Source organism: Sinocyclocheilus anshuiensis, unplaced genomic scaffold, assembly GCF_001515605.1.
Source record: "Sinocyclocheilus anshuiensis isolate Anshui unplaced genomic scaffold, SAMN03320099.WGS_v1.1 scaffold1054, whole genome shotgun sequence".
Lineage (NCBI taxonomy): Eukaryota > Metazoa > Chordata > Actinopteri > Cypriniformes > Cyprinidae > Sinocyclocheilus > Sinocyclocheilus anshuiensis.
In genome coordinates this window covers 130,652-154,616 of record NW_015536544.1, presented here as the reverse complement: position 1 = coordinate 154,616, position 23,965 = coordinate 130,652, and the positions used below count along the sequence as shown (strand labels likewise).

At 40.2% G+C, this 23,965-nt stretch overlaps 1 protein-coding gene across 1 annotated transcript; it reads left to right on the top strand.

Moving 5' to 3' along the window:
- Positions 1-5,360: 5,360 nt before the first annotated feature.
- On the top strand, positions 5,361-23,965 carry LOC107698124 (Krueppel-like factor 13). Its single transcript, XM_016499059.1, has 2 exons — positions 5,361-6,158; positions 23,256-23,965. The coding sequence occupies exons 1-2, from the start codon at positions 5,708-5,710 to the stop codon at positions 23,579-23,581; spliced, it is 777 nt and encodes a 258-aa protein (XP_016354545.1). The 5' UTR covers positions 5,361-5,707; the 3' UTR covers positions 23,582-23,965.

The following is a 23,965-nucleotide window of genomic DNA, read 5'->3' as shown; positions in this document are numbered from 1 at the left end:
GCCAAATTCTCTGCAAAAAAAAAAAAAAAAAACCTCCACTACCACTCGTCTGAGATCCACCAATCAGAGAAGAAACTGTTATTGGAAAGAGAAATGCCCACTCATGCAATGAAGTATTATCAATTACATCTCAATATATTTGTATATAAACTTTAAAAAGTGCATTATATAGACTGGCAGCCAAAAGTTTGGAATAATTAAGTTTTTTAAATGTTTATCTGAAAGAATTCTCTGTAACGCTTTACAGTAAGGTTCCATTTGTTATTTAGTGGATTAACGAACATTAACTAACAATGCGCATTACATTTGTTACAGTATTTATTACTCTTTGTTAACGTTAGTTAACAAAAATACAACTGTTCATTGTTAGTCAGTGTTAGCTCAGGTCCATTAAATAACTTTAATAGATTTTTGATAAAAATATAACTTTTGATTTTAATAATGTATTAGTAAATGCTGGAATCAACATTAACTAAGATTAATAAATGCTTTAAAAGTATTTTTCATTGTTAGTTTATGTTAACTAATGTGGTTAAATGTATAGTTCAGCCATGAAATTCTACTTGCGTTCTATGGTTCATTCAATTCAATGTTTCCAGCCAATCGGATTCATGTACTTATTACCGTTTACCTATATAACCATGATGTATTCAATCTGCGCACTATGCGTGTCCTCATCTTAGCCCACCACCTCCCCAGCACCACCCGCCTAGATCTGCTACGGGGGATCTTCAAGACCAAACCTATGCATGTTCTTTTAACATTAATAACGATTTTATAATCTGTACCGGGAGTTGTCATGACTGAACAAATGGTAGCAAATGGAACCTTACTGTAAAGTGTTACCGAATTCTCTTATGCTCGCCAAGGCTGCATTTATTTGATTAAAATACAGAAATATTATTTAAATGTATTATTACTCCAAATTATTTTTATATACTGACTTGAAAACACTATGAAGAAAATGCATGGGGGAAATCCTTTACCAAAGGCTGCTGTAACAGTGGGTGGTCACTGCTGAACTCCATTAGTAATGATTACGTCTTTTGATAAAGAACAGGAAAAGCAATGTTCAAAGTCCTACCTTGAGTACATTACATATGTGTACCCTAAGGCCATGCCATTGTGTGATAGTGCGCATGTACATTACACATCACTGTTGCGTTTGAATAGGGGTCGGCAAGAGGCCCTCTATACATGCCGTCATCAAGGCGTGTTAATACAGAGCCTGAGGGTCAAACTGTGTGGTTGAAGGGAGAGATAGAGATAGATGAAGGTTTCCTCCTCTTCCTCCATCAGACATGTCCCACCAGCCCACTGATTGATGCCTCGTGAATAGAGATGCTTCTCACAGGCAGTGAGCAAACATAGCTAAAGAGAGTTTGTTACAATTTGCTATTTTTAAGCTGTATTGTGTGAAGTAGACAAAGCCTTTCACCGCAGCATTGCTTCAGAGTGGATTGCTGCTAGCCTCAGCAAGCATCAGCCTTATAAAATTAATTTACACTTAGCATGTCACTGATTTTTACTAATTAGCATAACTAATATGACCTTCTTGTCATCTATCTATTGTATTTATGGGTGGGACTTTCTCAATCTAAAGAGCAATTGATTGGACAAAAATCTGTGGTGCAGGATGAGTCATCAGTGTTTTTGGTCTGTTTTCCCGTAAGACAACGACTATACATTTTAAATACCCATTTATGCAACATTTAAGAGTACAGTAGCACATAGACTAAGGCATAAAACTAAAAGCTACTATTTTCATTTCATGGGGTCATTTAAGTGGCTTAACTGTTATAGCTCAAGCTGTAAATGAAAATTCACTGCTTTATTGCTGAGATAGAGAAGTATATAAATTACCTGTAGTACGTGTAACCTGAATATCCAGCTGGACCAAAGCCAAGCTCTGGACACTGATTAAATGACCTGCAGTTTGGACTTGTTTTTGTCTCTCAGAAGCATGAAATCCTTAACTTGTCTTTGCATGAATCATGAATTATGGCTTTTTCTCTCAACATCTATACTACATTTACCTCACCATCATTAGTTTATTCAGAACTGCTTTATATATTGGACTAGCTGTTTGTTTATAGCTTAATTTTTCTCATTGTGTTCTAGTCTCCTTCAACAGACAAAACAAAAGCCCAGCATCTGGTTGAAGCTCAGCTCATGTACCTTTAAGTGAGATGTTTGTTCTGGGTTGTTTGGGATACAACAGAGCAGGACAGCTTGATCCACGGTAGTCATTGAGGTCAGGATTCTTGCCAAGGACATGGGTGGAAATTTCAACATGTGAAATGATTGACCAGTCACTATATTATGCAATGCACTGTCGATGTTATTCGTGAACTTTGTGCAGGTTTTTATTCTCATGATCAGGTTTGTTTTGTAGGTTTAAGCACTTTTGTTATATGTTGTTAGTGCGCAGAAGGTTTTGTTTAAGTTGTCTTTGGGTGCTGATCTGAGACCAGTTCTGTGGTTTCTCTTTTTAAGGTTACGATCAGAATTGGGCTGAGACAAAGCTGGTCCTAGATCAGAGGGCACTGTCTGAAGACGAACAGGAAGATAGTTGTTACAAACATGATGGGAAATGATATGTTCCCCAACTGTAGATCAAAAGAACAAAGCTAAACCACAAGTAGTAAACAGCCTCTGAGTTTCACATGTGCCAGAGCTGCTGAATTGACATTGACAAGGCTACAATAACTTCAATATAAAACACACAAAATGAAAGAAAGAGAAAGAGAAAACAAAGAGCGAACACAAAATCTTTTTACAGCAGTCAAGCCCTAGTTATCAGAGTCAGGCCGTGATGAGAGTGCAGGTCATTTCTAATTTATAGCTTTCACGAAAAGACGACAAACCGAACTGTATTATGTGACCTTCAGTCCATTGAGGTGTGTTTGCCAATCAGACTTTCAGGTCATGATAATACGTTGTTGGGAAGCGTGCAGTCAAGTGGTGATTATGAGAGACAGTGTAAGAGGTGCCACATTATTGTCCTTCTTTACTTGTCCAGTGAGGGAAAGGAATCACATGCACAACCCACATGAGTCATGACTGGAAAAGTATCGGTTTCGGCCCATAATGACTTTGCTTAAAACGTATCAGTTTGCCTAGGTAAAAGGTTGACAGCTTTGATGGGACTTTACATCTACGATCATCTTTCTGTCTATCTGTCCATCCATCCATCAGTCTGTCTATCCCTCATCTGTTTGACTATCTATCTATCCGCCTGTCTGTCCATCAGTCTATCTCTCCTTCATCTGTCTGTCTCTCTTTCCACTTTTCTTTGGATGGAAAACATCAGCCTTGTTCTTCTAAGAAGAAAACAAAATGCACTTTTAATTTTAACAGAGGCAGATTGAGCCTCAGATCTCATTAAATCAAGTTTATATAGATAAAAACATAAAGTATGTACAATATGAATAAATATGGCATGTGCCCTAAAAGGAAACAGTCTAATCAGTCCACACAGCTACAGTATATGGGCTTTGTGTTCTAGGACAGCATGGCCTTGATTGGGCTGTACCACCTGGTGGTGCGGTCAAGCTGTCCTCACAAACTGTTCGTAAATCCACTGGGATTACATCTCAAAACTCGAGAGGTCATGTGCAACAATCATCAGTAATGATGCAGAGCCCCGGGAGAATGTGATGTTTCTTGATAGTATAGCTGAAGGGCTGAGTCATCTCACTCGCGTGGTGAAATTGAGAATGTTATTCAACCTACTCCTGAAACATTTTGGTGATTGTTGAGAAAAGAACTCAAATTATAATAGGAGAACGATAGAGTGGGTTGTTCAATGTGTGGGACTCTGAGTTTCATTTAAATTGTCTGCATTTTGCAGAAGTACTTGGTATTGTACGGTCAGGCAAACCAGTACATAATGTGATGTATTATGGAGTAATAACGCTCAAAAATATTAGGTGTATCTTACACCGATTATTGAATTACAGACCAAGTGCAGATTATCAAAAAATGTAAAATAAGACCATATAGCATAATTGTAAATAAATTATTTTTTTAAATTAATCTTTTTAGGTTGTACTTTCTTCCATTTGGGTTTTGAGGCAGCCATCTTGTGAAATTGGAACTGCTGTCTTGTCATTATGCTATGATAGGATTTGCCTCAGAAACACTGCATGAAACGCAAGAACACCCAGTATTGAAAGAATATGTAAAGTAATACAACCAGATGGCTCTCTGAATGCCATGTAGACTTGCTCTCAATGAACACTTGGAACTTTCCAGAGAAATCTATTGTGACTGATTAGGACTGAAAGAGAGTACATGCTTTCCCACAGGATAAAAGTGCATCGTTAGAGCTGAAGTGGTGGGCTTCAGCCCTTTCTTTCCTCCTCTCCTGCTTTCATATGAAAAAGATGAAGTAACTTTTGAAACACTGATCTCAATTTTCACCCCCACAGTCTGTTTGTGAAATGCAGGAATATGAATATATTTTCCAGTCTGGGATTTTGTGCCTGAGCGTTACTTATTTTGAAATGTTTTGTCACCTCCAGGCCCGTGGAGTCTTTGACTCAGTGGAGCCAACTGTATAAATATTTTACAGTATTGTTTCCATTCTATATGGGGGCTACTGCAGCAACATAAGAGAGACCTATTATAGCAACCACTGCTTTCTCATAGAGTAGATAATATGAAATAAGGTTGATTTTTACAACCTAAACGTGTGCCACTTATAAAGAGGGAAATAAGCGTGAACTCTGTGACCAACAAAATGGCTTGCAACTGACTACAACAGCATGGATAAACCAAGATGTCATGCTTCAGTGAGACAATCCTATATGCTCTTAGATATACTGTATATATTATGCAGTAAACAAAGACAAGGAATGAAATCACATCAATAATAATAATAATAATTATTATTATTATTGTTATTTCAGTTCAACTTTATACAAATATTATGCTGATAATATATATTTGCAATTAATAGCCTAATAAAAATGCTAAATAGAAGCATTTTCACTATAGGGATCCCACACTGTACATTAGAAATCATGTTAAATTAAAATAATACAAAAAAGAATGTGGGATTGGAGTCATTACAAAACTGATTTGAGTGGGAGGGTGAGGGGGAATCTTTAGTCATTTTACCATTTACATTATATATGTATATATTATTTTAAAAATAGACTCCATTCTCACACTTATCAATGCATGTCTTATATATGCATTTAGATTCTGAGTGAGGTTTCTTTTATAGGCCTACTTTCTAAAAGTTTGGTGGGGGCAAGTAAGGCAGTGCACTCCGGGACACATCGCCATCCAATGAGTGCGCGCCGGCTCGGTGACGTTGCCATACGCTACCGGCCGACACGCCCCCAGCATGGATACAATCAGCTCTAATCGGCGCACAGCATACTGTCACATTAACGTTGTGATGACTACAGCCACGATGGGAGTCTTGATACTTAATTCAGACAAGTTTTCAGAGCTCTCATCGCCGGAAACGTATCTCTAAAGGACGAAAGCAGTCGGTGTGGCACGCTCACGGCTCGATCTCGCATGATTTACATGCAGGATGTCAGTGTTGCTGAAAAGCCGGTAAGATAGTGCAAAGTGAGTTTGCGTATGAGAGCTGCCTATTCAGCATCACACAAAGGGATCTACTGAGTTCAGTGGTCTACTGTCATTGGGTTTGAATGTAATAAAGAAACAACTTCTACTCGTCAACGAAATGGATCACTTCGCAGCTGAGTGCCTTGTGTCAATGTCCAGCCAAGCAATTGTCCACGGTCCAAAAGGGAACAGAGAGATCAAGCCCGAAACTGCGGCTGCACAGAGGAATGGAGAAGAAACCAAGGAGCCTTTGAAGGACAACTCATCTCTTTTTGTGGTGGCGAGAATTCTGGCGGATTTTAATCAACAGACCCCCACCAATTTTGCCGAGCAGGCAAAAATAAAGGAGGAGAGCACGCCACCAACAGCAACCCTAACCAGAGATGATGGGAAGTCTGCCACACCTACCACCATCACCGGCGACTCTGCTCTTAAACAAAGAAGCAAACGATTTAGGGGTCGAATTGAACAAGAACCCCCACAGAAAAAGCACAAATGCCACTATTCAGGTTGTGAAAAAGTTTATGGCAAATCGTCCCATCTCAAAGCCCACCTAAGGACACACACAGGTCAGTTTCCATTCCTGCCAAGTGTAATTGCCGTTTCGCAGATCCAATGTAAACATCGCGACATTTACGCATTCGCACACTTTGGGCACACTGTGTTCCGCACAAGTTCAGTTTTTACTTGATTGGACAACTGTTGTGTTGCAGTGATAATCTTTATTAAACGTCCATTTACTGTAACTAGTCATTTTAAAGGAAATAAATTGTTATTCGCAGTAAGTAGCATCGTACTGTCACGCCCATTATGAGGAAACTATACGGTAAACAGCAACAGTTCTTCTCCCCCCGGTGCCTCCTATTTGAGCCAACTCGACACACATATGCCCAATAAACCAGTTTTCAGTTTCAAGTTAAAAGCACTTTATTGGCACGATTGTTCTGCGTACAGCATTAATGCACCCAATAAACGGTGACAGAAAAAATATATATATATAAATAAAATAAAGTGGCAGGAATGTCAATAAAAAATAATAACAGTGACAACAATGTACTATAAAATAAACATTCAACAGAAAAAAAAAAACTATTTACAACATGTGTGCGCGCGTGCTCATGCATACAGACACATTTGTACTCTATACATTCAATACCTTCGCACAAAAATCTGCTCGCAATTAAATCGAACACATTGCTGGCGCAAAAAATGTCATATCGCTCATAAAAGTCTTGTAGGCTATAGTTTCAGGAGGCGATGGTGGTAGTTTGCGAAAGTCGCTGGCAATAGCGCTCGGTGCAGACAGCAAACGCCTTAGAAAGTCCAAAAACAGCAGGTTCGCGCATAATTTGGTTTTCTTTGCATTAGTCCTTTGGGTATATGCAAGGGGGGTTAAAAAATGAAAAAAAAAAAAAAGAATAAAAGATGGGGGTTGGTGAGACTTCTGCGGTTGCTTATTTGACTGTTAAGCTCTTTGTTGTGATGTGCCACACCCCCGTCGGACAGAATGCCAGCTGATCTGGCCAGCAACAGACTCGACCAGCCGAGCGCTGAACCGCGCAGAGAACCCGCCCTCAGCGCTGACCTCAAGCCTTCATAATTGACGGTTGGGTTGGAAAATACAGTTAGAAAAGTAATTATACGTTCTGTCGCGCATTTTCACGGGTCGTGACGTGTATTGCTGCTGCTATCATTTTATTAATGCCTTGTTGTTGTCACTTCAGGCAATAGATGGACCTTTTGACAGGAAACCCTGCTCTAAATTGAAACATTCTTGACACCTAAAGAAGAGACTTCTTTAAATACAAATCTTTCAAAAGCTTTTGACTGGTAGTGTATATTTGTATGAAATATAGGTTTATTAAATCTAGGGTATTTAAGTCATTTTAAGATAAATAACATTCTTTGCTAACAAATTGAAATGAGGTGAATGTTTTCAACAAAGTGGTCACAGTTCTGTTCATAACAGTAGACCTGCTGGTGAAGAAGTGACAGGGTTGTCCGTTGTTTCAGAAATTGTTGTGTATGTATAGGCTATATACAGAAAAAAGGGGCCAAAATTGTTCCTTTTGGGGAACAACAGCTTGTCACTGTAGCAGTACTCTTAAAAGGACATCTTTGTTCCTTTTTAACCCCTAATAGGTAGGCCTACAAATTAGTATCTTAAGGGTACGGATTACTACTCTAAGGTACTAATATGTTCCCATTAGGGGTAAAAAAAGGTACAAAGATGTGCTTTTAAGATTACTGCTCCAGTGTCAAGCTGTTGTACCCCTCATCCTTTGCTGGGCCGCTTAAAAAAAATGGGGGCATAAATTAAGAGTATACCCACTTCTCCAGGCACCACTACACCACTGCCTAAAGGCATTGTAGTGTCAGATCAGAGATAAACCGCAGAAGTGTAAATTGTGTCAGGGTTTTTCGATACACATCCCTGGTTACTAAAAATAATGAATGTTCAGACAGTGCGATGTGTTTTATCAGGCAAAATAGATCAGATTGAGTCGTCTGGTGTCAATGTCTGATACACTCAGTTCTTTATCATCATCTCTGCATATTTTATGAAATGTAGAAATTTAAGAATTTGTAATTGGAAAGCACATGGTCGAGCACAGTTATCCGAATATTAGGGGAGGAGGCGTGTCTATTTTGATTACAATGGATGTGCAATACTGTGAAAATTTGTAGGTTTGCACATTCATTTATAGATTTTAAGGTAGACCGTATAATTACTGTGCAAAATTGATAGCTGTTGTGTTAGCATTGTAATTAAAGCCCTGCTGCAAAAAAATCAAAAAATAATATATAGCAAAATCTAAATAAACTAGTTGTCCTCACTAATCCAGAACCTAATTAATCAACTGTAATGACTCATCCCTTGTGGTTATTGTGTTATGAAAATTTGACTTGCTTATGATGACCTACCATTTTAAACTGTCTTCTTTGAAATTACATCAGGTAGAATAAAAAAAAAACAGAATGTACTACCAATAATGCTTGATGGGACGACTGTTGTTTGTGGACAAAAAGACAAAATCTTGTCAGGATTTGCTGCCATGAATAGCATATCTTGTGAAGCAGGACTACCCCAAAACCTCACCTTGACTTTAAAATAATACATACTGTATATAGTGTGGGTTGACTGGATTTTTGGTACAAAAGGCTTGTACAGTATATAATATATAACTTCAAAGCTTTGAAGTACTCAAGGTGGGCATGTCGTCTACTTTGCTTGATAATCCGTTGGGTCTTTTACAGTATGGAATGTTTATGTCAGAACACACCACATACCACCCTGCATTCTGTCATATTTTTCTGTAAAACTCCAGCTTCAGTTGCGTTCCATGGTGTTGGTGTTGGTTATGTGTCTAGTTTTGTGATGACATGTCAAAGTAAGTCATTTAGACCAGATAAACAGCTCAGTTCATCGTTTGTGGTGAATTTGTTTATAGTGTGTATTTAAGACCTCCCTCACTTCCTGTCTTTCAGTTGGGCTGTTCTCTAAATTGCAGACTTTAGATTGGGTTTCACTGTAGTCTGGTCTGCGATCGGACCATGATTCGGTTAAACAATGAGTGTTCCATCTCATTTGTTTTGGTAATCAGAGAATGTGGGTCATTTGAATTCAGCAGCCCAGGCTCAGCCAACCTGCTCTGTTCTGGGCGCCTTTCTTAAGCACTCAGCAGATTTTCCATCAGTCTCTACCAATGGAGCAAAGAGAAGATGGATCTTTCTCTCAGCAACGCACTGCATTTGAAGTGAAAGGGGAACACAGAGTCATAAAAACAAACTTGGGGAGACAAAAGAACTGCAGACCTCATCTGACTTCAGAAAAGGCTCTGAATTTCCTGCTGGTTCTGGTTTGAGTCCTGCTTTGAATCATTTGTCTTAATCCAGCTAGAATTGGGCACAGAAAGTTGCATCCAGCTTTTTACTTTAGTGTCGCCAATGGAGTCGTATACTGTAGCGGTAGGATAACAGTTTGGGCTCTGGGGCTTTCCTTCATTCGCAGAGATGCAGTCACACTAGTCAAACTGCTTTCGTGAAAACAGTGTCATTTCTGAAAAATGCAACAGGTCTTGATATGTTTCTTTTTTTGCACTTTTCTGTCATAGCAACTTAGGAATAAAGTGTAAATAATTATTTTTCATTTGTTTGCTAGACCTTTTCAGTTTTCTCGTGTTATTCTGTTGAACGAGTAGTTCCAGGGGAAAGGGGGAGGGCCCGAACCATCACAAGTGCAAGCTTGCTGGATAAAGAAGGCGTTTTATGATGGCGCTGGAGCAGATGTACTGTCATGATCAAACGGCACAGAAATGTGGCAAAGGGCTCTGCTTTGAAATGCACTGCAGCAAATGCAGTTGTTTAAACAGCAATGGAAGGAACTTTTAACTTTGTACTTCTGAAGACTATACAATATTGCATTAGTATAGATAACTATGTCAGTGCAAAGTCTTTTAAGTGTTATTTCCCTCCCCAAGAATTTGTTACTAGCTCACATAACTTTGTAAAGCACTTGTTTGCGGACTGAAATGACCCTTTTCATCTTGCTTACTGCCTTAAACCACATACGTTTGCCAAGCCCACAATTTTAGGTTCTGGGTCTATTTGTAGCTATGTTTTCTTTTTAAAGAAAGTTAATACACGAGTTTCACAATTTGAGTTGAATTGCTGAAATAAATGAACTTTTCCACGACATTCTAATTTATTGAGATGCACCTGTATTGTAAGTGCTTGCCCTCAGCAATTCTGTGGTAACCTGTGGTTACAGAGTGTCCCTCACTGAGATAAGTCTGGTAAAATAACCTTCTTGTGACCTTTCGAGAGGACCTTTTCAGTTTAGTCTGACTGTACTGGCACTGCCTCTGTTGTCTGGGTGCATCCTGAACTTTTATCTCCACTTTGTTAGGGTTTATTATCATGTTAAGATTAGTTCATGGCCTAGGAGCATCAAGAATAATATTTTTATTTGATGTTTTATGGCTATGCCCAGTCTCAAGGCAAAAAAGAAGGACACACAGGAAAGTTGGAAAGGGTAGAAAGAAAGGAAAATATTCCAACTAGCATGTGGCTGGATAAGGACGGGCTCATTAATCATCCTTATAAACACAGATGGACAGATTCAGAGAGATGCTTGGTTTGCATTTGATGAGTTGTTAACTGTAATGGTGCACAATATGCTTGCAGATGGTAATTTATAACATTCTCATTACTTTATTAAGCCGCAGTTGACTTGTGACGAGAAAAGGAACCTGTGGTATTCATACGCAGATGAAATGTGTGTGGGGCCATCCGGGAACAAAACAAAAACATTTAAATGCATGTAAATTTACGCAAAAGAGTAGTAAGCCATTATTACTTGCAAACCATTACTATTACATGCACACTAAAATCAGGTTTCCATCTGTATTGTTTTTGTCTTGTGGGAATACTATTGAATCCGGGAGTATTTTAAAGTTTCTGAATTGGCCCCATTCACTCTTGTTGAAAATCAACATTATGCCACAAATGCTGTCGATTGAGCTTAACTTGTACTGAACCCAGAATATTCCTTTAACTAGCCTGCATTCAATTAACTCACTTTCCCATTAAAAGTTTTAAGGTACGGTATTCACCAGATTTGTGTTTGTTATAATTCTCTTCCAATACTTTTTGAAAGTCAAGGCTAAATGAAACTGTTTATTAGGTTCACAAATTGCTTTCAATGGCAAACCCATGACGGACCCTCGTGATCAGAATGGGTACATGTGGCCCCTGTCTTCTGGGTTAATCTCCCTCGCCCCATAATCTAATCTGCTCCCTGTACAACTCCATAATGTCACCTGGGCCCAGTTCCTAGACTCATTATCCTGATTGGGCTACTCAGGACCTGTATCACTAGTTCTTATACTCATGGGAATATCTCCAGGGAAGTGGAGGGGCATGTTACCACATCAAGCCACTAAGTACTTCAGAGCGTCTTGAATATTGATAGTATGCCTCAGATCACACTGTCGCATGATGTGCTGTGCAAGGGAGATTAAATGAGATCACCTTCAAGGCCTCAGAGGTTTTTGTAATCCTCCGCTGCATTGAGATGTAAGTATGAGCAAGCGGAGTGGTGGGACATAGAAGATGAGAGTGAATGTGGTACACAAATTGCTCATTGTGCTGAGTGGGTTGGTGAAGAGAAGGGGAACACAGCAGGTCGAGGGTCTAAGGTTATCAGACAGCTTTGTCTGATCTCCTGCAAGTATGAGGAGGTGGGGTTTCTCTCCAACCCGAAATGCTATGGAGAATAGGAGAGGACAGATTTTGTCACAAATTGATGAGCAAGACTGGCTAAAGCAGCTTTGTTGGGGGAAAGATGCTAATAAGTAGATTGTGCCACCAAAGACAGGACGGGATTTTAACAAACTGATGACCCTAATATTAATGAGATTGTTCAAATTAAAACATTGAATTTTGAATCCTAACTTAGCCTGATGTAGTCTATTGTCTACTTTGCCTATTATGAAACACATGGTTATTGACCCACTATGGATAGGGTCATCAGTAAAGGTCATGCTGCCACTATGTGTGGCTAGTACACATTAGTTTCAATCACCAGCAGCACCCTTCTTTATCATGCACATAAGCAAAGCCCATAATGACATATTTCACGGTTGATTAGCTTTTTTGTTTGGCCCGTGAACTCTTATGTTCCTTACGTGACCCTTTGTATTGTCTTCTAGAGTCCCGGGAGATACAGTAGTGTGCACAATGTATAGATGGCATTGTTTTGCTACAGAATTCGTTGTATGTACAAAAGCAGTGTACGTGGTCAAATGTTCTCACTTGAACAATAGATCAGACATTGGTTCAAGTGCGCATTAAAGCAGCGAGTTCCTAGAACACCCTCCTCCCAGGTTTATAGCAAATACATGCAAAATTAAACTGACTCGTCAGCCATTTTTCTTTCCTCTGTGCTGGGCTATTTACAGACGTGACATCCTGTGCAGTCATCCTGCCCGTGGTTCAGGTGGAAGGTTTGGATGGGTGGGACCTGGGCACTTCTGCCCTGTGCTGGGCACAGTGCCAAGGCTGGGACGGGGTGGGGCTCAGTGTGAGGGCTTCACAACAGGGATTCTACTCTCTCTGTCTAAAACTATATTCCGTTCCACACACCTGGCCTGCTACCTTGTAACCAGAATATGTTAGGGTGCTTTCACACCTGTAGATCGATTGCTTTGTTCCGAAACAGGGATTAAAATGATTACAATGTTGCTTTTTATTCTTGGTGCAGTTCGCTTTCACACGGCAATGTTTCTAAACGGCAGAGGTGTAAAGAGTACCTAAAAAACATACTTGAGTAAAAGTACAGATACCTTACAGTGAAAATTACTCCACTACACGTTACAAGTCACCAATTCCAAAACAATTTGAGTAAAAGTCTTAGAGTATCTGATTTTAACAGTACTTAAGTATTTTACTTATACTAAATATAGGCTCAAAGATGCACTATATTAATTTATCACTTTGAGCAGGAGTCCAGGATTCATTGGGAAAATATTTTTAAAATGCACCTACTAGGAAGAAGAGCAATAAGACGGCATTATAAAATGAAAAAGTGCGCTTTGATTTTGAATGGCGAAGGATTTTGAATGGCGAAGACGTGCTCACCCACAGACATTCATATGGTTCATTTTGAAGTATTAGCAAAATAACAAAGCTAATGCTTTTCACGGAACTTACGTAATTACCCATTATACATTGTGATATAGCCTGGTTCGTTGGTCCGTTAGATCGGATTGCTTTCTCACTACAACCAAACCTCTCCAGAGTTCGTTTTCAATCGAGACCGATTGTTTTGGCACGGATCCGAGCGCGATTGCCGTGTTCACATATGCCCAAACGAACCGAGCTAAGGGGGAAACGCGCCAGGTTCCGAAACAACGGGCCAGATGTGAAAGCACCCTTAGATGCCCAAGAGGGCATTTGCCATTCAGGATATGCACCAGCTAGTTAATTGGGAATGATGTTATGCAGGGATCATATGAGTTTTATATGTGCCCCTATGTTTATGTTTGAGAGAAGATTAGTATAAACGGAAGTTAAAAGATATTAGCTATGCTAGGTAATTGGGTAACTATTTTAGGTCACGTTGTAAAATGTCAAATGTTGTGACTACTCAAAAATGTAATATTTGATTTAAAAAAATTACAAGTTTTTTTTAAACCATATGAACCCAAAATAAATGCAAAAGTTACCTATGTTGAGTAAATGTTTTTGTTTTGTTTTGTTTTTTGTGGACACTCTTCACGCCATTTAACCATTTATCTATGTGCATCAGTTCTGTCCACTTAGCATGTTTCTTTTCTGATTTTTACTGTCAGCCTCGTGTGTGAGTGGTGGAAACCATGCTTTGGTGCATCTCTCTCTCACTCAAATAAGACAGGCTGAAGTGCTGAAGGCCCCTGGGTGTTTCATCATGAACTCATCCACCCTTTTGCAGGTAGCCCTCACTGAGGGGAATACAGTTCTCTTATTTTTTATTCAGATGAAGAAAAGCATACAGTCTTTAGCTGCTAAATCAGACTTTACCATACATTAAACCAAGTCAGTAATAGTTAACTCACTGTAGAGTTGGTATTAGGCCACCGCTTCCTATAAGTACCTTTCAAACTCTGCTGAACTTATGTATACTTTAGTTAGCTTTGGCAGAGCCTTATAAAAGCAAGTCTGTTCCCACCTAACCATCCCCCCATTGCCCTGTGTCTTCTCCCTCCACCCATAAGGGCGTAAGGTGACAGAACTGCTGAAGTGTATAGTTTGAGCTCTTTTGCTTTCTTACATTTACTATGTATGGGTGTCGATTTCTCTGTGCAGGAAGAAGGGGCTCTGGAGCTAGTGTGGAGCTATATTTTCAGCTTCCTGAAGCATGAGCCGCCAGCTTAGGGTCTCACGCAAAGTCTGCATGGGGTGCTAACACTGCAATTTGTGGGTGGGGATGTACTGTACGGAAAGGCAGAAGTGTGGGGGTGGGTACGGGGTGGGATCCGTTGTCAAAGCCCTCCACTGATGTAGGTCACTTGCTCAGCTGCATCTGCTGGCAATCTGATTTGGTGATTCTCTGCAGTAGCAGTGCATGCATTTGGGTTTTTGAGATGAGGATTGAGGGGAGAAACAAAAAGAAACTGAGAGAGAGGTTGTTTTCTGCTGTGTGCCAGAACCTTGGTTGCCTCCCAGGCTTTTATATTTTATAGTGAGATGTTTGATACCTTACTGTCTAATAAATCTGTATATGGAGGATCCGGGCCTGTGCTCTTCCAGGCGTGGCTGCGGGATGAAAAGGATCATTCAGTGGACAGTCATGGGGGAAGGGTTGGCTTGGTGGTTTCGAACAGAGAGGATCTTACTGTTTCAGTGGTGTCTACTCAAGGTAAACCTTTAGGAACTAAATATGTTCAAAGAATAGTTCACCCAAAAATTTATGTTTAGAGAATTTATTTAAACGGAATGACTTTTGTTTCTTTTGCAGAAAACAGCAACAAAAAATTCTAAAGAATGTTCCAACAGTTTTTGTCAATGAAAGTCAGTGACGCCCAAAATAATATGGGACCCCACTGACTTTCATTGTATTGACAAATAAAGCACTGAGACATTTCTGAATGAAGAAAGAAATTCATACAGGTTTGCATCAACATTTTGGGATGAACTATCCATTTAAGTTTTGCATCACTCAAGGAAGTAAACAAAGCCTCAAATAGCTTTGACTAATGCTTATGTGGTTGACAAAAGAAATTAACCAGTTGGAGAGAGGACAGTTTGTCCTTAATGCATGGGATTTGAAAAGAGAAATCTTGTTCAAGATCAGCCTTCATTAGCATTTTTTGTTATTATCCATTTAATGTATACGCTTTTTACAGTATAAAAATAAAATTTAGCACAGTGTTCTGACATTTAGCAGACTTTGTGTCTGTACATGAATGTCAGAGCTGTGGGTGACCCCACCCACCTGCTCTTGCCTGTTACCATTTACGTGCTTCAGCTGGCTACAGCTGTCTTAATGTAAAATGGAAGGTCCACAGGAAGGTCCATTTCAAAGCTGTAATGATAAGTAGAGCAAAGCTGTGAGATGCACGCCTCGTGAGGTGGGAAAATAGGGGAGAGGGAACATAAATCTGCAGCAGTTGTGGCTGCTTCCTCATATAATGTGTCTTAGACCGTGTGTGCACATGTGCTGTAGAGACTGGGAGGAGTGAGTTATGTCTACTAGGCTTGGAAGGCTTGATTGAAATGCCTGATGGTGAAGGCTCTTCCATCAGACACAAGGCCAGTACTATTGTTCACATTTCTCAACAGCATTAAAACCCTGGGAGGAGAATGTGCAATTGAAAGGCAAGTGGTTTCTAGTGTTTTTCATTAAAGACAATAGAGGATGATAAATTAAACATAGTTGCCTTCATCACAATGTCTCTGGACAAGTCTGGCCCAGTCCTAATCATTGCACCTGACCTAGCCATAATGTCTTTGTTACACCCACATCCATTAGCATTAATCCTCAGTTTCTCAAAGTCACTGGCATGAACAGAGTACTGAAAGCCTGATCTGACTCACCCAGTCTCAGTGTAGTTAGTCAACCCTGCATCCCCTCCCTCCATTTGCGCACACATATGTGTGGTGTACTTCTGTCTTTTTTGTTCCATTCCCACAGTTGTCTCTAAATGCTGTAATCTGGGTCAAACCACCAGGAAAGTTTTAGCTCAGTCAGCAGTTTACTCACTAGACCTTCACGAGATTAATATGAAGTGTCTATTGCAGATATGACGATAACGCTGCCTATTTGTTAAATTGCCCACAACTATAACATAAATCCAAGCTATGTTTGTGCCAGACTTTGTGGTTTCTGGTCTCCATGGTGCGTTGCACTCACTTCTTGGCAACCTCAGTTAGATGGAGGGTGTGACCCATATCTTTCTCCCAACTTGGATGCTGATGGGATTGCATACACTCTCAAAATTCCCTGATCCTATGGGGCAGTGATGAGATCATATCGGCAAGCATCTCAGCCCTGGTGGAATGGGGAAAGCTGGGTTGTTGGCAGAAGTTTGCTTTGCTGAGAGAAGCTGAGAACTTTCTTGAAGACGGGTTTGGAAACTTTGAGATGAAGAGGCCTGTCTGGGTCTCCAATGGCCCAAAGCAGTTTTGTCATTAACAATGTGGGCTTGAGCTGGCAGACTTCTGTATGATCCACCAGGAATAAATTACAACTTGCTAGTAAGTGCTGCAGCTACATTTGTGGTGCCATTTTAGAGATCAGCTTCTTGTGGTTTTCCACAGATAATGAATCGGAGTAAGTGGTAGGCCGGAGGCTAGGACACAGTGTGCCCCTGATTCAGAACGTCTGATCTAATTGGAATCACCATCGGCAACATCAGGATCTATTACATAATATATTAAAAGCATCATGTCTTGGTCTAGTTTACATCTCTATTTGTTGTATCACGTTTGCTTTGCCTCTGGCTAAAGATAACTGAAGGCACATGTGTACCATCTGTCAGATTCTTGGCCAAAAACCTTGCAAAAACAAGGACAAATTCAAACCTTCTAGATCTTTGTGGTTGGAACTAGGCCTTTTATACTTATCTAAGATCAGTTTCCACTGTCCTGGTCCTGACCTTAATTTTTGCAAGTCAAAATGAACAAATAGCACAGGGTTTCTACTATAAACCCTTGTCCTCCATTCTTGTCCTGCAAGGGATGTGTTCGTATGGTGTCTAGAGGATGAATGCAAAGTCTTCTAATTACCTTACTAAAACATTTTCTCAGTCAGAACTGCTTTCCAAATGACAGCAGCTGACATTGGACTTGCAGACTATGCTAATTTCAGAGCATCTTCTAGGGCATCAAGTGTATATAGCCCTTGAGCAAGCTTTGAGAGTGCACTTTGAGCTCATAGTTATGAAGGATTTGTAAGACTTCCCACTGGAGGTCCTTACTGCCTGTCTTAACGTCTTCCTGCCTTTCTCATGTTGTGTCTGGCTGTTTCCATTCCTACCTACGTCTCAGCCTGCATAAGTGGCCTTACGGTTGAAGAAACCTGAGGAATTTTATCTCACCCACACAGAGATGCTGGTAACTCTTGTTGGAATAGGTGAGCGACACCAAGTCTCCTGGATCGACATTCAGTCTGCACTTGTGTTGCTCAGATAGTGGCCTGATCAGATGTCTGTGGCTTAGACTGTTCACCTCAAAAGGCCCTTTTCTCCTATTTCCTACAGATTCAAGGGAGTCTGAAGTTGTTCTTTCTTTGGGTCCTTTATGAAATTGAGCCATGGATTTGTGATGTGTTGTTATACTTGAGAGAAGACATGAGCATGACTTTATTTACTGACCCAGTGGCCCCAAAAGGGAACAGTTATGTAAGGCTGCTGTCTGTGACATAATGGCATAGCCTCTGAAGGGAAACACTGTTGCTCAGCTACCTTCGCTATGGGATGTCCGTACTAGCAACTGTGAGGTAACTGCTGCAAAGGGTAACTGGGTCACTGTGTTTGTTAACACAGAGGTCGAATCTAAAGCTCTCCTAATTACTGGTACCTGTTGCGAAAAAGAATTGGGCACATGCAGGGCTGGTTGCTCCACACCAAAGAGGGTGTAGCTCTTCAGTGTGAAGACATGCCAGTGCCTATGCAACACAAACCACTTAAAAAAGTCTCCTTTTGTACAAGTGCCAGGATGCAATGCTGTGAATAAATATATTGACCACAGGCAAGGGGATGAGTAAAGTTTACATAAATTTTGTTGTGGGTATTTGAATGAACAGTATGACAGTATGGGTTAAGGCCTCACTATTGTTTTCCCAAAGGGACAAAAAGAGGAAGTGTCCTCGGTGTCCCTTTTGCATGGTTTTTGACATGGTGGATAGAGCCACAGCCACTTCCATCTGTTATGAAACTGTTACAGGCTGGACAGTGTGACCTTTTTACATAAGCCTACTTCAGAGCCACATAAAGAGTGCCCTCATTGGTGATAATAATATTCCTGGAAACATGTCCCACTTGAACTCTTAGTCATGTTCACACAATGCAAGCAGAAAATTTTAAGCGTGGTAGTTCTGAATGGTCTTGTCTGTAGGTGATGCTTCTGTGTTGAGCATATACTTTGTATGCTAGCTGCCCAGCGTACTAGCCTCTGGTCTATTACAGTGAACTGCAAACGGTGTTATTGTTGACTAAAACCTAAAACTATTAAAAATTGTTTCCTGTAATTAAAACAAAGCTAAAAAAAATAAAATAAGATATAAATATTAGATGGGAAAACTTAAACTTAAAAAACTTAAAATTGTTGCCTTGACAACTAGCTGAAATAAGTTTAATTTGAAGTACTACAATGATTAAACTAAAAATGAAATAAAAATGATTTAAAGCTATATATAAATAAAAAAACAAAAACTCATAAAAATAATAAAAATGCACATAAAAACTGCACTAAAACTACTATTACTAAAACTAAAACTTAAAATGAAACCCAAAAATATAAAAATAAAAGCTATTGAAATTATTAATACATTTTAAAATATATAGTATATAAATAATAATAAAATAGCACTGACCACAAAGAGCAAAATTGTTGGTGATTTTTTTTTTTGGCCTTTTTTGTTTGTTTTGTGTGTTGATTTTCAAACCCTGCCTTATTCAACTGCTTTGCTCTCAGGAGAATTAGACTAACACCTGTGCATTGTATTGATGTCACTATTCACACCTTTGCAAGGCCCAGTCCCGTTCGTCTCGTTTTTTTAAACTGTGAAGTATTCATACTGTTGCAACTCTTACCTTTGTTGAGAAGCTCCTCACCACTCATAACTCACACTTTACAATCTTGAGTTCCCACAGACTCTTTCGTGTATTAATTAGACTGTAAATTACAGGTTGGCTCCTGTCATTGCTGAAGGGAGAATCTCAGACCATCCACCGCTCTGTCCCCATTCCTACTACGCTAATGTTAGATCTTGTGTATTTATGTTTATACGTCACAATCATGACTAGATCCAGGATGTTTAAAAAAGGTCAAACAACAGTGACCCTCTCAGATTAGTTCTCGTGGGTGTGGCATGTTTGAAGGTTAGTGGATTTAAATTGTGGCTTTGTATACTTACGGTATGTTTGGATGGGCTTGAATATGTGTGTGGTAAATGAGTATCAGATTATGTGTTTTTGTACCAATGAGTTATTTGCTTTACTTAGAGTGGGAGTGAGTGTTTTTGTGTGCGTAACTGTATTTTGTGTGTTTTGTCACGTGGGTGTGTGTGGGAGGATATAATATATGACAGATACAAGTAAACCTAAACCTACACGGATATTGTTATGGATACAAAGCTCATACACACACAGAATATATTTTCATGTGTGTCTGAAGGTTTTATTTGTTGACAACATAGCAAGGGTTTACATGTGAGGTGAATATGTCATCACATAGTACATTGTTGTGTGTTTGTGTGCATGGTGGGAGCAGGTCTGTCTGAAAGTGAGTGACAGGTCATAGATTTAGATGGAGGCAGTCTAGACTCACTCTGCCTGCTGTTTCTCTCGCTTTCTCAATCTTTTATAGTAGGGGGAAGGGACCCCAGCAAAGCTGTCGTCCCACACATAAATTTGGCATCACGTATATGTTTCGTTTTAAGTTGTTTTCCATTGGGGCCTTTAGGGGAAACCACAAAACAAAGGCAGCAGCAAAAAGCTGTCTGGATGTCTGTGTACTTTGCCTGTTCTGTCTAATTTAACCAAGTAATGACTGACATGTCTGGCTTTTTTCTTTCCCGTTCTTTGCCTTTCAAAATTATGAAAAGTGCAGACATAGAACCCATATTCTATTCAACGGTGGTTTCAAGACCTTTATGGTGGCGCTGCTCAGGGAGGGAAAACTGCTGTTGAAAAGCTGGTAAAATAAGTAAAGCAGGTCTCACATTTGTGGGGGAAGACAACCAATGAAATGGAGCTAAAATACATGTTGTATCTGACATGTGGGCCTTTGTGTACACAAAGAAAGGTGTCGGTACCGCATTTACTCGACTGTGAGGAAATGAGTTCCCACAGACTCTTTCGTGTATTAATTAGACTGTAAATTACAGGTTGGCTCCTGTCATTGCTGAAGGGAGAATCTCAGACCATCCACCGCTCTGTCCCCATTCCTACTACGCTAATGTTAGATCTTGTGTATTTATGTTTATACGTCACAATCATGACTAGATCCAGGATGTTTAAAAAAGGTCAAACAACAGTGACCCTCTCAGATTAGTTCTCGTGGGTGTGGCATGTTTGAAGGTTAGTGGATTTAAATTGTGGCTTTGTATACTTACGGTATGTTTGGATGGGCTTGAATATGTGTGTGGTAAATGAGTATCAGATTATGTGTTTTTGTACCAATGAGTTATTTGCTTTACTTAGAGTGGGAGTGAGTGTTTTTGTGTGCGTAACTGTATTTTGTGTGTTTTGTCACGTGGGTGTGTGTGGGAGGATATAATATATGACAGATACAAGTAAACCTAAACCTACACGGATATTGTTATGGATACAAAGCTCATACACACACAGAATATATTTTCATGTGTGTCTGAAGGTTTTATTTGTTGACAACATAGCAAGGGTTTACATGTGAGGTGAATATGTCATCACATAGTACATTGTTGTGTGTTTGTGTGCATGGTGGGAGCAGGTCTGTCTGAAAGTGAGTGACAGGTCATAGATTTAGATGGAGGCAGTCTAGACTCACTCTGCCTGCTGTTTCTCTCGCTTTCTCAATCTTTTATAGTAGGGGGAAGGGACCCCAGCAAAGCTGTCGTCCCACACATAAATTTGGCATCACGTATATGTTTCGTTTTAAGTTGTTTTCCATTGGGGCCTTTAGGGGAAACCACAAAACAAAGGCAGCAGCAAAAAGCTGTCTGGATGTCTGTGTACTTTGCCTGTTCTGTCTAATTTAACCAAGTAATGACTGACATGTCTGGCTTTTTTCTTTCCCGTTCTTTGCCTTTCAAAATTATGAAAAGTGCAGACATAGAACCCATATTCTATTCAACGGTGGTTTCAAGACCTTTATGGTGGCGCTGCTCAGGGAGGGAAAACTGCTGTTGAAAAGCTGGTAAAATAAGTAAAGCAGGTCTCACATTTGTGGGTGAAGACAACCAATGAAATGGAGCTAAAATACATGTTGTATCTGACATGTGGGCCTTTGTGTACACAAAGAAAGGTGTTGGTACCGCATTTACTCGACTGTGAGGAAACCACACCGAGATATATGAACCCATCTGGCGTTGGGTAGATTTGTGTCAAAGCCTTCTTTTATTGCCCGAAGGGGAAAGGGTAGGGTATAATTTCCCATGCTTTTGGCTCACTGCTAGTTTCACTATTGAGTACAAGCTGGGGCAGGGTACCATAGTAAAGACCGTTAACCTGCCTAATTAAACTTGCTGTCTGGCTCTGCAACATGTGGTAATGGGGGGGAGAAAAAATACTTTGCAAGGTCATTTCGAGATGTGTGCCAGTTCCAAATAAACCAATGAGTATGTGTTTGTGTGTCCATCAGTTATCTCAATAATGAGTCAGTAAATCCCATAAGCCTCTTTGGAGCAGTCAAAATGATACATGTCCCCCTAGTATTCTCATGATTCTCCAATTGGCATGATGCAATGCTTATGGGGCTGGAACATATGGTTTATTTTTAATGCTGTGCATTCCTGGTTTAATGTGTGGGCTTTTCACTCAGCTTAGCAACTGTAATAAAAAAAAATAAAACTTTTTTTTTTTGCAGACTTTTGCTTCTATAGGAGAGGATTAGCACGCTCTCAAGAGCCGCTTCTAAATAGTTGTGCCACATTAGTTGCGCTTTTCACGTCTGCTTAAAGACTGCTCATTTTGGGATTTAAAAGCCATCCATGGAGGGTAAACCCTTGCGTGACCTGGATCTGAATGGTCTGGGTCATTCACTGCTTACCAAGAGAAACCACAAAACTGCTTCTAGATCAGTTTAAAAGAGTATATTATACCAATGAGGCATGTAAGCACAGGCTTAATGGGGGCCGTGTAGAATAAAAAAGGCCGCAGTAGGACATTCTGTGCTGAAAGAGTTCATTGTCCACATAAGTGCTGTACTCGGTTCACATCAGTTGGCACCGCCACTCCAGTTTATCGCTGTTAGCGACGCATGGTGGTGTTTATGATGTGGTCTCTTTAACACCTTGTTTTTTGGAGCAAGTTTACTTTTTCAAAAATTGATTCAATTTTTCAATTAAAAATTTCAACAATCAAATACACTGAAGCACAGCTGCAACTCCTTATTCACAGATGGCACATTGGCCTATAACAGGGGTTCACAGCTCTGGCCCTCAAGGTTCACTTTCTTGCAAAGTTTAGCTCCAGCCTTTGTCAAACTCGCCTGCCAGTAACTTTCTAGTAATCCTGAAGGCCTTGATTAGCTTGTTCATGTGTGTTTCACTAGGGTTGGAGCTAAACTCTGCTGGAAAGTGGACCTTGAGGGCCAGAGCTGTGAAGTGTTGAGAACCCCTGGCCTATAATCTGTAAAGAGTGTAAAATACTGTATAGCTTTACAGTCTGTTTTGAAAACATCACGTATGTCTGAGCAATCATGAATGTGTATTGTAAACAATAACAGCTGTGTGTTCTGCTTTTTCTATGTGTTTGTCACAGGAGAGCGCCCCTTTCCTTGCACCTGGCCTGACTGCATTAAGAAGTTCGCTCGCTCTGATGAGCTGGCACGGCACTATCGCACCCACACGGGCGAGAAGAAGTTCGGCTGCCCCCTGTGCGACAAACGTTTCATGCGGAGCGACCACCTGATGAAACACGCACGCCGTCATTCCGACTTCCAGCCGGCCATGCTGAAGAGGCAGCACGGTGGTGGCAATGCCACCGTCTCAAGCAGCACGCGTCCCGGCTCCCTCAGCGATTACAGTCGATCCGACGCCTCAAGCCCCACCCTTAGCCCCACCCTTAGCCCAGCCAACTCGCCTTAACCTGGCCGCACTTTCTTCCCACAGCGCCTGGGTCTCCAGGCTCATTTTTTTATTCCTCTCTATCCATAATTTTTTCCCTAAAAAATTACAGGCGTAATAAGCGCCCATGCTAAACCCGTCGCTTGCTGTGGTGTACTGTACTGTACATAACTGCTTCTTGTAGTGCAATTTTCCTGTGCAACCCCTAAAAGAGAAAAAAACACAAAAAAGAAAATGCCTTTTCTACATGGCAATATTTACATGATGTACCATATGTCTGTATTTATATAGCTTCTGGCCACAGCCTCTTTCCATTATGGGTTTTTTGTTGCTGTTTCTTTCATATACAACCGCTCTGTTCAAGTGAACTAAAAAGTCGAAAGGTTTGACAGGTAAAGATGTTTT